The sequence below is a fragment of the Peromyscus maniculatus genome, chromosome 10, assembly GCF_049852395.1.
Source record: "Peromyscus maniculatus bairdii isolate BWxNUB_F1_BW_parent chromosome 10, HU_Pman_BW_mat_3.1, whole genome shotgun sequence".
NCBI lineage: Eukaryota > Metazoa > Chordata > Mammalia > Rodentia > Cricetidae > Peromyscus > Peromyscus maniculatus.
This window is the reverse complement of record NC_134861.1, coordinates 10,027,412-10,039,561: the sequence shown is the minus strand read 5'-3', so window position 1 is coordinate 10,039,561 and position 12,150 is coordinate 10,027,412. Positions and strand designations below refer to the sequence as shown.

The 12,150-nt window shown below is 53.0% G+C and overlaps 1 protein-coding gene and 2 non-coding genes across 9 annotated transcripts; all 3 read left to right on the top strand.

Moving 5' to 3' along the window:
- Positions 1-1,844: 1,844 nt before the first annotated feature.
- Positions 1,845-11,689, top strand: Tbrg4 (transforming growth factor beta regulator 4). Of its 7 annotated transcripts, none has more exons than XM_076545934.1 (13): positions 1,853-1,971; positions 2,630-2,690; positions 3,760-3,923; positions 4,014-4,222; positions 6,279-6,602; positions 7,218-7,389; positions 7,647-7,804; positions 8,284-8,394; positions 8,865-9,009; positions 9,287-9,532; positions 9,721-9,832; positions 9,960-10,074; positions 10,623-11,689. In XM_076545934.1, exons 5-13 carry the CDS (start codon positions 6,450-6,452, stop codon positions 10,722-10,724), a joined length of 1,314 nt encoding a protein of 437 aa, XP_076402049.1. In that variant the 5' UTR covers positions 1,853-1,971; positions 2,630-2,690; positions 3,760-3,923; positions 4,014-4,222; positions 6,279-6,449; the 3' UTR covers positions 10,725-11,689. The 7 variants fall into 7 exon arrangements, with proteins under 7 accessions (XP_006973073.1, XP_076402049.1, XP_006973072.1 ...); XM_076545935.1 differs by having other exon boundaries at positions 1,859-1,913; XM_006973011.4 differs by having other exon boundaries at positions 1,845-1,913; positions 3,760-4,222.
- LOC121821032 (small nucleolar RNA SNORA5) lies at positions 6,908-7,043 on the top strand. The gene has a single exon (XR_006061735.1). It is a non-coding gene; the product is annotated as a small nucleolar RNA SNORA5 (small nucleolar RNA).
- On the top strand, positions 7,420-7,549 carry LOC121821033 (small nucleolar RNA SNORA5). Its single transcript, XR_006061736.1, has one exon. It is a non-coding gene; the product is annotated as a small nucleolar RNA SNORA5 (small nucleolar RNA).
- Positions 11,690-12,150: the final 461 nt, after the last annotated feature.

The window sequence follows — 12,150 nt, the reverse complement described above, 5'->3', positions numbered from 1 at the left end:
AGTTGTATTTGTTTGTCTTACAAAATTAGGGGCAGCAAGATAGCTTTACCAGGTAAAGGCACTTGACCTGACTGAGTGTAAGTCCCAGAGCCCACATGATAAAAGGAAGGAACCAATTCCCACCAGTTTTCCTCTGCTCCAAATGCACGCGTGTGCACACATGCGTGCATGCACACACACACACACACACACACGATATTTTTTTAAATACAGTACAGGAAGAAAAACTCATAAAGTCCATTGTGGTAGTTTGAATGTAATTGGCCCCCATAATCTCACAGTGAGTGGCACTATTAGGAGGTGTGGCTTTGTTGGAGTGGGTATGGCCTTCTTGGAAGTGTGTCACTGTAGGGGCAGACTTTAAGGTTTTCTATGCTCAGGATAGTGTCTCAGTCAACTTTCGGTTGCCTAAAAGATGTAGGACACTTGGCTATTTATTTCTCCAGCACCACACCTGCCTGCATGCCACCATTTTCCCCATCATGATGATAATTGATTGACTGAACCTCTAAAACTGTGTGAGCCACCCCAATTAAATGTTGCCCTTTATAAGAGTTCCTGTGGTCATGTTGTCTCTTCATAGCAATAGAAACCCCAAACTAAGAAGTTGGTACTAGGAACTGGGATATTGTTGTAATAGGTCTATGTTTTTGTTTGGAGTAATATGGACTTTGGGAGTTTGGATTAGGAAAGCAGTAGAATGCTTTAAGCACTACTTAAAGGGCCATACTAATAGGAACATGGAAGACAGTGGTACTGAATGTGCCTTGATGGGCTGTGGGGTTCGGAGAATTGTAGTGTGTTGCCTAGAGATCATTCTTGCGATGTTTTGGTGAAGAAAGTGGCTGTCTTGTGTTCTTTTTGGAAGAGTCTGCCTGAGGCTAAAGTGAAGAGCTTTGGATTCTGTTGGCAGAAAAAAAAAATCTCAAAACAGCCTAGTATAGACTCTTGTCATATGGTTACTAGTGTTCGTGCTTTGGAATTACAAGGAAAACTCACCACCCCACCATCCTATCCAACTTTTTGTGGTTTTCTTTTGTTCTTAACGTCCTTGGGATCAACTCAGGTTCTCATGCTCGCATAACAACCATTTTATGGGCAGAGCTATCACCCCGAACCCGCTGGGTTTGTTTTTGGTTTTGTTTGTTTGGTTTTTTTTTTTTGGGGGGGGTGGTGGTGGTGCTGAAACAGGGTCTCTCTCTATTGTCCTGGCTGTCATGGAACTCGCTGTGTAAGCCAAGCTAGCCTCGAACTCACAGAGCTCCTTCTCCCTCTGCCTCCCCAGCGCAGATATTAAAGGCGTGCACCCCCATGCCCGGCTGTTCTGCTTCTTGAATCAGCCTCCGTCGTAGCACAGGCTAGCCTCAGACCCCTGCTTCTGCCTCCAGGACTGAAATTACAGGAGCTTATAGGTTTGTCATGGTACGTGTCTGTACAATTTTGTGGTTTAATCTAGACAAACGGCTTACATTTGCAAAAGACCTTCAGCTGGAGCTACAACTGGCCTCTCTGTCATCAGTCGCCATTGGGCAGCGCCCTTCGGCGCCATCCCCCTAAGTCACTTCCGCAGTGCAAACCCACACCTCTCCTGCAAGGCCTGCGAACGTCCCAAGCACCGACTGACATTAGCGCCGCTACCCCAACCCCGCACAGGTAGGAAGTCCTGGCCAGTCAAACCCTGCCTTCCAGCAGTCCCTTCCGTCCCTTCCTCCCCTGCCGTCCGTGTCTCCCGTCCCGGCCTCTCGCTTGGCTGCCCAACACCGGAAGCCGGTACTCAGCCAAGACAGAGCTCGCCCGGAAAAGGCGGAGGGCGTGGCCTCCGGCGCACCGCGCCCGGCTTCATCGCTTCCGGCGGCGCGCAGGTGACGTGCGTGAGCGCGCCGGGCCGCGTGGAGGCAGTTCGGCGGATGGAGGTCAGCGAGGGTGATCGCTGCACCAGGCTGGCGTCATGGAGAGGCTGGGTGGCTGAGCGTGGGTACCCGGGCCGGGAAGGGTGGCTGGGAAGGGCAGCAGCTAGCAAGGCCCAGCGGGGCTGTTGTGTCGGGGGAGGGCGGGCTGGAAAGGGGCTTTGGGCTCCGTGACCCAAGGGCGCTGGCCGGTTGCAAAGTCGGTTCCAGCCTGCTATTGCGCACGCGCCCCGCTGCCCGCGTGGGACTCGAGGCCTAGTCGGCTAGAACGAGCTCCCCGCAGTGACCCTTGGCTTCAGGGTTGGTAATTACTTCAGCGTAGGTTCTTTTTAAATTATTCTTGGGGTTGGGGATTTAGCTCAGTGGTAGAGCGCTTGCCTAGCAAGCGCAAGGCCCTGGGTTCGGTCCTCAGCTTTGGGGGAAAAAAATTATTCTTAGAGATGCCTTGAAAATTGATATTTGCCAGTGCTTCCTCACTGTCTGGGTTCAGCAAGTGGTGGATATTGGGATTGGGCAAATTTCCCCTTTCTGAGCCATATTTTATGTCCCATAATTATAAGTTAAGCCAATCTTTTTTTACAGCTGCAGTAATCCGCTCGTGTGACAATAAAATGAGCTGGTCATATACCCTATTCCCAGAAACAAAAAATTTTAAGGTGTTCACTGCTTTGGTTGAAGCAAGATCCAGTAATTTGCCTCACCTGGTTCCTGTCTCACTTTAGGGAACAAGACTGGGCAGACTTGTTGAGAGAAACGTGGATATGTAGCATATTCTCGAAGAAGGTAACGTTTTGCAGGACTTGAAAAAAGGCAGTGTGTTTTGCCATACCCTGTGATTAGCTTGGAAGGCAGTAAGCACGTCTTGTGGGATGAAAGTGCAAAGTGGAGCCTCGGGGATTGGATAAAAACTGGGAAGGTGACTCTGGGTGGTGGTAGGGAGTTTTGCTCAAGTTTTCAGGTGTGACTCAGTTGGAACTCTTGCCTAGTTGGAGTAAAAGCAGGAGTGGTAGGACACCTGTAATGCTAACCCTCGAGAGGCAGGAGGAACAGAAGGTCAAGGTCATCCTCAGCCATGTAAAATAATTGTAGTCAGCCTGCACTATATGAGAGTCTGTCTAAAAATAAAGAAAAAATCCAATTTAAATTGCTTCTTTGTGTCTGTGTGTGAGCATGGACACGCGTGCAGGTGCCCACAGAGACCCAGAGACAGTTAGATCACTTGACGAGGGTGCTGGGGCCTGAATTTTGTTTACCTGGAAGTAACAGAATGCTGTTAACTACCAAGCCATCTCTCCAGCCCCCCAACACATACCAAAAAAAAAAAAGCCAAAAGTTAAGGGGTGGTGGTGGCTTTTTCCAGGTTGGTTAATGAGGCAGCCTGTCTGTATCTAACACCCATATCAGTAGTGGTCACTTGCTTTCCCAGAAGTTTCAGGAACATGAATTGTGTATCCTAGGTTTCTCAGAATCATTCTGACTTAGAATGTCCTGTCATGTTTCTTTAAGCCAAAAAATTTTGATCCTGGAATACCTTGGAAATTAAGAACAACCTAGCCCTGTACAAGACACACATGGCCAGATTTGCATCCAGGAAACATTGAGTGGGACCTGGGGGTCCGGATGGGTTTTGAAGTGCCTCTGGGACTGGCACCTCCCAGGCCGGAACGCTGAGCTGTGGTGTCCGACCACTTTCTGTACTGAAACAATCTCAGGACTCTGGCTTCGGAAAGTGCCGTTTCGTATGTGATGGGTGTTGAGAACAGGAAAAGACTGAGGCCAGTTGTATAGGATAGCTGTGTCTTGTCACTATCATGGTCCTCTAAGTTTATGTAACAGTCCCCTCTCTTTTCAGGACTTCGGAATCGCTTGCTAGGAGTCTTACCTTCCTCCCTCTCCCGACGCCCACCATCATGGCCGTTCGCCTGATGAAGCAGTGCACATGCCTGCTGAGAGAAGCTACCCGCCTGGTCCCTACCATTGCTCCAGTTGCCCGACTGAGACTTGCTGGGGTGGCCTGTAAGACTCTGACCTCCTCAGTCAGCTCCCCCTCCTCAGGTTCCTTGACGGAGCTGTTGGGAAAAGAGCAAGTGTTTACCCCCTACCCAGAGCACCAGGAGGTGGACTGCCTCATCGAGAAAGCCACCAGGCCAGAGGAGCTGCTAGAACTGCTAGGTGGGGATCATCACCTGCACCACAATCACGCAGCCCTCATCCTCATCCGGCTGTCTTACCTGCTGTCCGAGAAGCCAAAGGAAAAGGCCTTGCTTGTAGAGGATGCTCGCTTTCAGCAGCTTGTCAGCCAGGTCAACAGTCAGGTGAGCGCTAACATGTTGCCTGGGGATGTAGGTGAGGGGAAAGTATAGTACTCCCCCTCTTTTCTCTTGAGGTCTTTGGAATCCTTGCAAGGAGGCTTCTCTCCCTCCCTCACCACTAGCACTAGTTGTAGACAGGGCTCCTGGCATTTCTTTTTCGAGATTTCAAAGAACTGTGCATTTTGTTTATCCTCCCAGGAGCCTGTTAGGTAGATGTTTGAGTCAAAGACAGGCAATCCGGTGCCTGGTATCAGAAGTACAGGAGATGAGCCTGGTTCTTTTCAGTTCCTTTGGGGCTTTTTCCTCAGCGGCAGAGCTGTAGCTTACGTTTCTGCTCCCACCCCTCAGTGTCTGATTGCCCATTGATGGCAATCAATGTCACAACCCTTGATGTCAGGAGGTGCAGGGTGCCTAATGGACGGTCCCTGAACCTAGGGCTAATTTCTAGTCACATTCAGAGCCTCAGAGGCTGAACAGGAGGAAAAGATAAGGCCTGTTTTCGTGGTTCTGCAGCAGCTCTCCGCTACAGCCAGTTTGTGCCCCAGTGAGGAAAAACTCCTTCACACAGCTGTTTCCCTGGAGTCCATCAGCTAAAAGGAAGTCCAAACCTGCCCTAGCTAAACTGGCCTTCACTCCCTAGTCTCAGTGTGATAAAGAAGGGTTGGGCTAAGTGCTTTAAAAGCTTGGGGTTTTTAAACCACTGTAATAAGATGTGGCCTTTGTTTGGTTTGGTTTAAGTCTTAAGATACAAGACTCAGTATTGGAAGAGAATAGTAAGACAGAAACACTAGAAGCAAAGGGGGTTGTGTGGTTTGAAAGTTATTTTGTTTGTGTTTGTATGACATGTATGTGGAACTGAGAGTACACCTTACAGGGGTCAGTTCTCCATCAGGCTTAGTTTCGGGCATTTACCCTCCCAATTACTCCCCAGCCCTAAAGCCAAGTCTTCACAATGTCAGTGGTGGGGTTCGCTGCTGTCCATTTGAAAACTGCACCTCTAGACCCTGCCTGCAAATACAGAGATGTCCTGGGAAGGCCCTACTTGTGTCCACAGTATCTGAGTAATCTTTCTTGGTGCGTGGCATCTCTCCATGCTCCCCAGGGCACCAACGTCCTCTGAGGCTCTCACTATCCCCATTGTGTGTGTGTGTGTGTGTGTGTGTGTGTGTGTGTGTGTGTGTGTGTGTGTGTGCGCGCGCGCGCATGAAGGTAGAGTTTTCCAGGAGGCTACAGAGGCTCAGGCAGCCAGACCGCCCGGGGCTAGGCTAACAGCAGTGGCTGCCCTGCCTCCCCAGCCCTTCAGGCGGCCCTTCTCCATTCCCAGCTCATCTCCCTCCGTGTGCTTGCTTTCCATTCCCCTTGGAGAGGCGATGTCGGGTGCAGAGACTGAGCACAAATAATGAGAGCCATTCATCACACCCCTTCCGTCTTCCCTGATGGTGGGCTCCCCGTAGCTCCTAAGACCCAAGTCACTGCGTGCACAGAAGAGTCAGCTTCTTCAGAAAAGAGGTGGTGGTGGCAGGGAGAGCAGGATCTGGACCCAGCTGTTCTGAGTCTTGGGGACAACTCCATGTCACCAGAAAGAAAAGTGGAAGGGTTGGAGCTCCTTAGATTCAAAATAATGTTTTTTCTGAAGAAAAACCAGGTTTTTTTATACCTAAAAATGTGTCATTGTGAGCAAAAATAGTAAGTCTGTAATAAGACTGGCCAGACAGCTAGTGCTAGTGGAGGTAAGTGCCCATGTCCTCTGACCTGTGTTTGTAGCTTCTGTGCTAGCAGCTCAAGGATGCACAGCACGTGGCTGGGCCAGGACCCAGTACTAGGGACTGTGGTCTGTTGTGAGTCTGCATTAAGGAATCTCTCTTGACACTTAGAGCTCTGTCTTTCCATGGCACACTGCCCGGGCCACCTCTGGTAGAAGCACTAGGTTCTTCGGAGGCTCCGGGAGCAGGCTCAGGAAACGGGTCCCCCGAGGCTGGGGTGGGAGTAGCTCCTCAGAAGAGTTGGGTTAACTACCTCTGGAACTGGCTTCATACTGTCTTTGTGCTTTTCTGCGCAGATAACTTCGGTCTGGCACGGGACCCTCGTGAAGCTGCTGCGGAGCCTGTACACGCTAGGGCTCCCTCAGACCTCCAAGGAGCTGCAGTCGGTGGAGCAGGAAGTGCGCTGGCGACTTCGGAGACTCAAGTACAAGCACTTGGTCTACCTGGCTGAGTCCTGTGCCGCCTTCATGCGGGAGCAGCACTCCCAGGAGCTGCTGGCGGAGCTGCTGCTGCACCTGGAGCGGCGCTGGACCGAGATCAGTGACAGCCGCACAGTGGTGACCGTGATGGTGAAGGCGGGACACCTCTCAGAGTCACTGATGAACCGCCTGGAAGACAAGGTATGGGGCTGAGAAGAGGCCTTCTGGGACTTTGGGCCTGTTCCGTGGGTGACAGTCTTCTGCAGAAAGGGGGTTGGAGCCCTGGAAGCCTCTGTCTCGTCTCAGGCATCACACGGGAAGGGCTCTAACCACAGAAATCCAACACCTAACCAAATGATCGTAAGAAGTGGGTGTGGTGGGCAACTCCTGATGTTAATGTAACATATGAGTCCTGGTTAGACCTGAGCTATCCCATGCTCAGTTCAGCTTCTAGATAAACCTCCTAGAGGCGGTTCTGTCCGCTGCCCCTTGCATGTTGCTATCTCTGCAGTCAAGTCAAATTCAGTTCCCGTCTTCTCATGACGGGAGCTGGCCCAGATGGCTGCCACAGCAAGCTCTGCTGCTCATGGGCCCTGGGTCCCCTGCCCTGGGACCTAGGGATAAATTTGGCTGCAGACACTGCACCTCGGGCCCAGGAGTCCCTGGGGCAGGCGAAAAGGCTGATTCTGTGCAGCCGGGCCTGTGTTGAGTCAGCTCAGGCCCAGTTGCTATCTCACAGGGGCTGCACTGGATGGGACCCCTGCCCCCAGCCGTCCCAGCCACCTCAGCTGATCCCTGCGCGGCTGTGGTTGACAGTGCCTGGAGCTGGTGGAGCAGTTTGGCCCTGAGGAGCTGCGGAAGGTGCTCGTGACACTGGCGGCACAGAGCCGGCGGTCGGTGCCCCTGCTGCGGGCCATCTCCTACCACCTGGTACAGAAGCCCTTCCCGCTGACGAAAGGCGTGCTGCTGGACCTGGCCTACGCCTACGGTGAGAAGAGGGGGCCTGGCCGGGGACACCTGCAGCCATGTCAAATTCAGTGCCTGTCCTAATGATGGCGAGCACTGGCCCAGAAGGCTGCCATAGAAACTGTGACTCCTGAGCCCTGTGCCCATGCTTGGTTCCGGGATAAATTTAGTCACAGACACCAAGCCCCCTAGATGTCAAGTCTGAGATGGGGGAGGGCAGGGGGTGTGGGGCACTGACCTCCCCCACAACGAATCTCTGATGTCTGCTCCATCCCAAAGGTAAACTCAATTTCCACCAAACCCAAGTGTCCCAGCGCCTAGCTGCTGACCTCCTGCCCTTCATTCCCAGCATGACACTTGGCGAGGTGGCCCGTTGCGCCAAGTCCTTTGCCTTCCTCAAGTGGCTCAACCTGCCCTTGTTTGAAGCCTTTACTCAGGTGAGTTAGGACCAGTTCTGGGGCTCTGTGTGTAGAGGCTCTGCAGGCCTCGGTAGGAAACCGCTGCTTTGATTATGGAAGCAAAGCCAAGCTGAAAATAACTCCTTTTGGGTTGTGAATACGGACTTTCTTACTTTGATTTGGAAAACCATGTCTAATAGTGTGGGGGCAGGGGGGACATGCAAGCAAGGGACTGTTTTGTTCCTGAATGTCCTGTTTCCCTTCCTCTTGGGGCAGCTGTGTGTGTGTGTGTGTGTGTGTGTGTGTGTGTGTGTGGCGGGGGGGGGGGGGGGGGGGGGCACACCTTTGTCTCCCGGCCCCTGCCCACTCCAGTGGAATTCCAGAAACACGGTGCCTGTGTGCACTTGTCCCTAGGGCTGTCAGTGTCTAAGTCAGCTGTCAGCGAGTTGGTGAATAGTCTGGGCTCCCGAGGGGGCAGCTGCTGTCAGGGCACTGACTTTGTCACTCTGATGGCCCAGCACCTCCTGAGCAGGGCCCAGGACGTCTCCCTGTCCCACCTGTGCAGCATTCTTCTCGCCTTCGCCCGTCTCAACTTCCATCCTGAACAAGAGGATCAGTTCTTCAAGTTGGTATGGACGCCGAACGACCACTTTCCTGACCCACTGACTTCTGGCTCAAGCCACTGTCCAGAAGTGGCAGGAGTGGGGGTGGGAACATTTGGTATGGGAGGGGGCGGGCATCCCAGAGACCATTGGAGAACAGGCAGACTGTCGGGGCAACAGCAGTATAACCACCTAGGTGCCCTGGCCAAAAATCCTTCCTTTATCACAGTGCCCGCTGGGGAGCATCTCAAGGGCCTTGGGTCCCTGCTGCTGGGCAGGATGTGGATAAACCTAGCTAAAGAGCACCAGGATACTGGACTCCCAGCACAAAGAAGGTCCCTTGAATATGAGCCTGGCGTTGGTGCAAGCCTTTCCCAGTCAGGGTCTTGGTCTTGCTCTCCAGTAACTGCCTCTGGCTCCAGTAGGACGGGTCCAGCAAGGGCTGGCTGCAGTCCCTGGGCTGAGCCTGCGCCCTCCACTGTGCTCGCCTTGCCCAGGTACACGACAAGCTGGACTCCGTGCTGGGGAGCCTGGAGCCAGCCCTGCAGGTGGACCTGGTGTGGGCGCTGTGTGTGCTACAGCAGGTTCGAGAAGCAGAGCTGCAGACAGTTCTCCACCCTGGGCTTCACCAACAATTCCTAGGTGAGGATTCTGCCCTGCACACCGCGTAAGCATGCACACTCTACCGTGGCATGGGAGCTTTCTGATCTACCAGCCAGGGCAGAAACTGGAGCAGAGACAGGAGAAGGCCAAAGCACCCAAAGCACACCCCCGTGACTCTTCAGCAACTCCCCGAAGTTGGCCTACAGATCTTCACTTTGGAGCCCCAGCCCAAAGTGCCTTCCCATGTAGTCTCTTGTGATCCCCATTTCTGGACCTGCTGCTGGACGTCAGCCTACCTTTTCTCTCATTCCCCCAGGGAGCAAGTCTCCAAAGGAGCAGAGCACCTTCCAGAAGTTGGTCCACATCAACACCACTGCCCTGCTGGAGCACCCTGACTATAAAGGTCCTCTCCTGCCAGCCTCAGCTGTAGCCCTCAGCCCCTCGTCCTCTAGCAAGAAGATGACCCCGCTCCAGAAGGAGCTGCAGGAGACGCTGAAGACACTGCTGGGGAGCACTGACCAGGGCAGCCTGGAGGTGGTCACCCAGTATGGCTGGGTGCTGGGTAAGGGCTCCCTTCTGCTAGGAAAGGGTCTAAAGCTAACAGGCCCGCTGTCAAAACCCTGCATGGCTCAGCAAGGACCCGGAGAGCTGCAGGCACCTGCCCCCAGTGCTTATTTGTGTGTTCACTGTGGGGTCTCCAAGGCATCGCTGCAGGTCCTCATCCCTCCCCCGGCCCCTGTCCTCCCCCAGATGCAGAGGTGCTCCTGGATGCCGATGGCCACTTTCTGCCCCCGAGGGATTTTGTTGCTCCTCACCTTGCCCAGCCAGTTGGGAAAAAGCCACTGCCCCCAGGAGCTAAAAGGTAGGTGGCCAGGGACCTCTGGTCATGGCCCTGGGAAGGGATACAGCGGTACTGCTATTCTTGAATGTCTTTTAACTCCTGTCTTAATCTGAGAGCATGCCTTGTAAGCACCCTTGCCTCCTGCTAGGATCGCTTTCCTGCGCTGGGAGTTCCCTAACTTCAACAGCCGAAGCAAGGACTTGTTGGGCCGTTTCGTCCTGGCCCGTCGACATATGCTGGCTGCAGGCTTCCTGGTAGTAGATGTGAGTATCTTTTAGGCAAGGGACCACTGCAGAGGGAGAAGCCCATACTTATTTAAAGACTAGAAGGGTATAGACAGGTGCCCAGCTCTGAACCCTAAGCCAGGTACCTCTCCTCCACACTGCCACACAGGGGCTTAGCTTGCCTTCTGTGGACACGCCGAGAGTGCAGCCCAGCCCCGGGAACTGTTGCTCTGCCTGTGGAGCTAGGGCTGAGATCTGTAACCGACTGCTGCTGTGTGCTCTGTGGAGCCGTAACACAGGACAACCTCGGCGCTCAGATCACATGGGAAGTGCTGACTTTCCTGCAGAGAGAGAGTTCAGAGCTTTCGGGGCTGCATGAGTTTCTGTCACATCTTCTTCAGAAGCCCTGCTGGGACCTGTCTGGTTTGCAGTCTCTTTGCCCCTGCCAGAGCCAGGACCTCTCCATGTGCATAGGCTCTGTGCTCTTCCTGAGGACAAGGGCTGGGTGTTTAAGTCTGTCAGTCACTGGACTGTCAGTGGGAAGGACCCCACAGACCATGTGATCTGTCTCTACCACCTTCTTCCAGGTCCCATATTATGAATGGCTGGATCTCAAGTCTGAATGGCAGAAAGGCGCCTACCTCAAGGACAAGATACGAAAAGCAGTGGCTGAGGAGCTAGCCAAATGACCTTTCCCATCAGTTCAAGCTGCACCCCAGAGACCTGACTGCTCAGTGGCCCAGCAGAGTGCTAGGCAAGCCAGAGTTGTCACCCTCAAGGATGGACCGTCTCGATAGGACCTTGGGCAGCAGCTCCAAAGGACAGGTGGTCCTAATAAATCTTTGGTTTGGGTGGATGCCAGGTATCCTCCTAGGCTCTGTATCTATCTCCTCTGCCCCACCCCCCTCCATTCTGGACACAGACCCTATCCGATCTCCTTCCCAGCTCTCCAGGATTTTACCCAGTGCGCTGTCCTCCCCCAACTCTCCGATAGTGCCTGTGATGCAGCGAACAGAGGAGGCCTGGCTTGAGACAGGAAACCGGGATGTAAATGGGAGGGTCCTAGACACTCAGATTCTAGGAGACTGACTAGACTTGGAGTGGACAGCAGAGTTCTAGTTATGATCCTGAGAGGTTCCCTCCCATGTCCATGTGACTAGAGATATCTAATGGTAACGGGTGGTGTGGGAGCATTTGGAAGGCCCTGGTCCTGGAAAAAGAGAAAAGTCCACTTGGCTGATGTCACTCGCATAACTACCTTAACCACAGCCAACTCAGAAACCACCAATTCAAGATGGAGGCCTGAGCCCTTGCTGCTGTGAATAGCAACAGAGTGCAACCTTTGCAGGAGACGCCCATAGGCAAAGCTTGCCCAAAGGGGAGGCGGAGGACAGAGGAGGGTCTTACCTACTCTGTACATTGCCCCAAGCACCAGCCTGAGCCCTGTGTGTGGCTTAGCACTCCTGCTGGCCTGCCCAAGCCTGCTCGTTGTCAGAGGTGAAGGGAAAACAGAAAAGTGGCTGCAGCTGGCTGGAGGGGAGGAACAGCCGGCCACAGCTTGTCTGAGTTGAGGTGAGGCAGGCATAGAGGGCTGACAAGGCGGCTGGGGTGGCCTGTTGGTGTATGAGGAAATAAAGATTTGTGCTGCTCACCACATGGGCCACTGGCTTTTCTTTTGAGCTGACTGGGGGGTCACCATTCAGTTAATACTCAGAACTCACACTGACATACATGCAGGTGAGCCCTGATGTAATAAAAAATAAAAAATATTTATTTTAATTTGTGTAGCTCTGTGTGTGGGTATGTGCGTGAGTGAAGAGGCCTCAAATCCCCTAGACTTGGTGTGATGCTGAGAACTAAACTCGGGTGCTCTGGACTGCTGGGCTCTGCAGCCTCTGCTGTCTTGGTAGGTACAGTTATCTTGTGATGAGGGTTTACGTTGCATTTCCCTGGTTACTGGTAGTTCGCAAATATTCCCTCCCAATCAATAGTTTGTGATTTTGTAGTCCTTTTAACTGGGCTCTTGACAGAGCATAGAATTCCTATTAGATTAGTTACTCATTAGTCACTTTCATAGGTTGTACTTCAGTGTCAAGACTTAAGAACTGTGCCTGG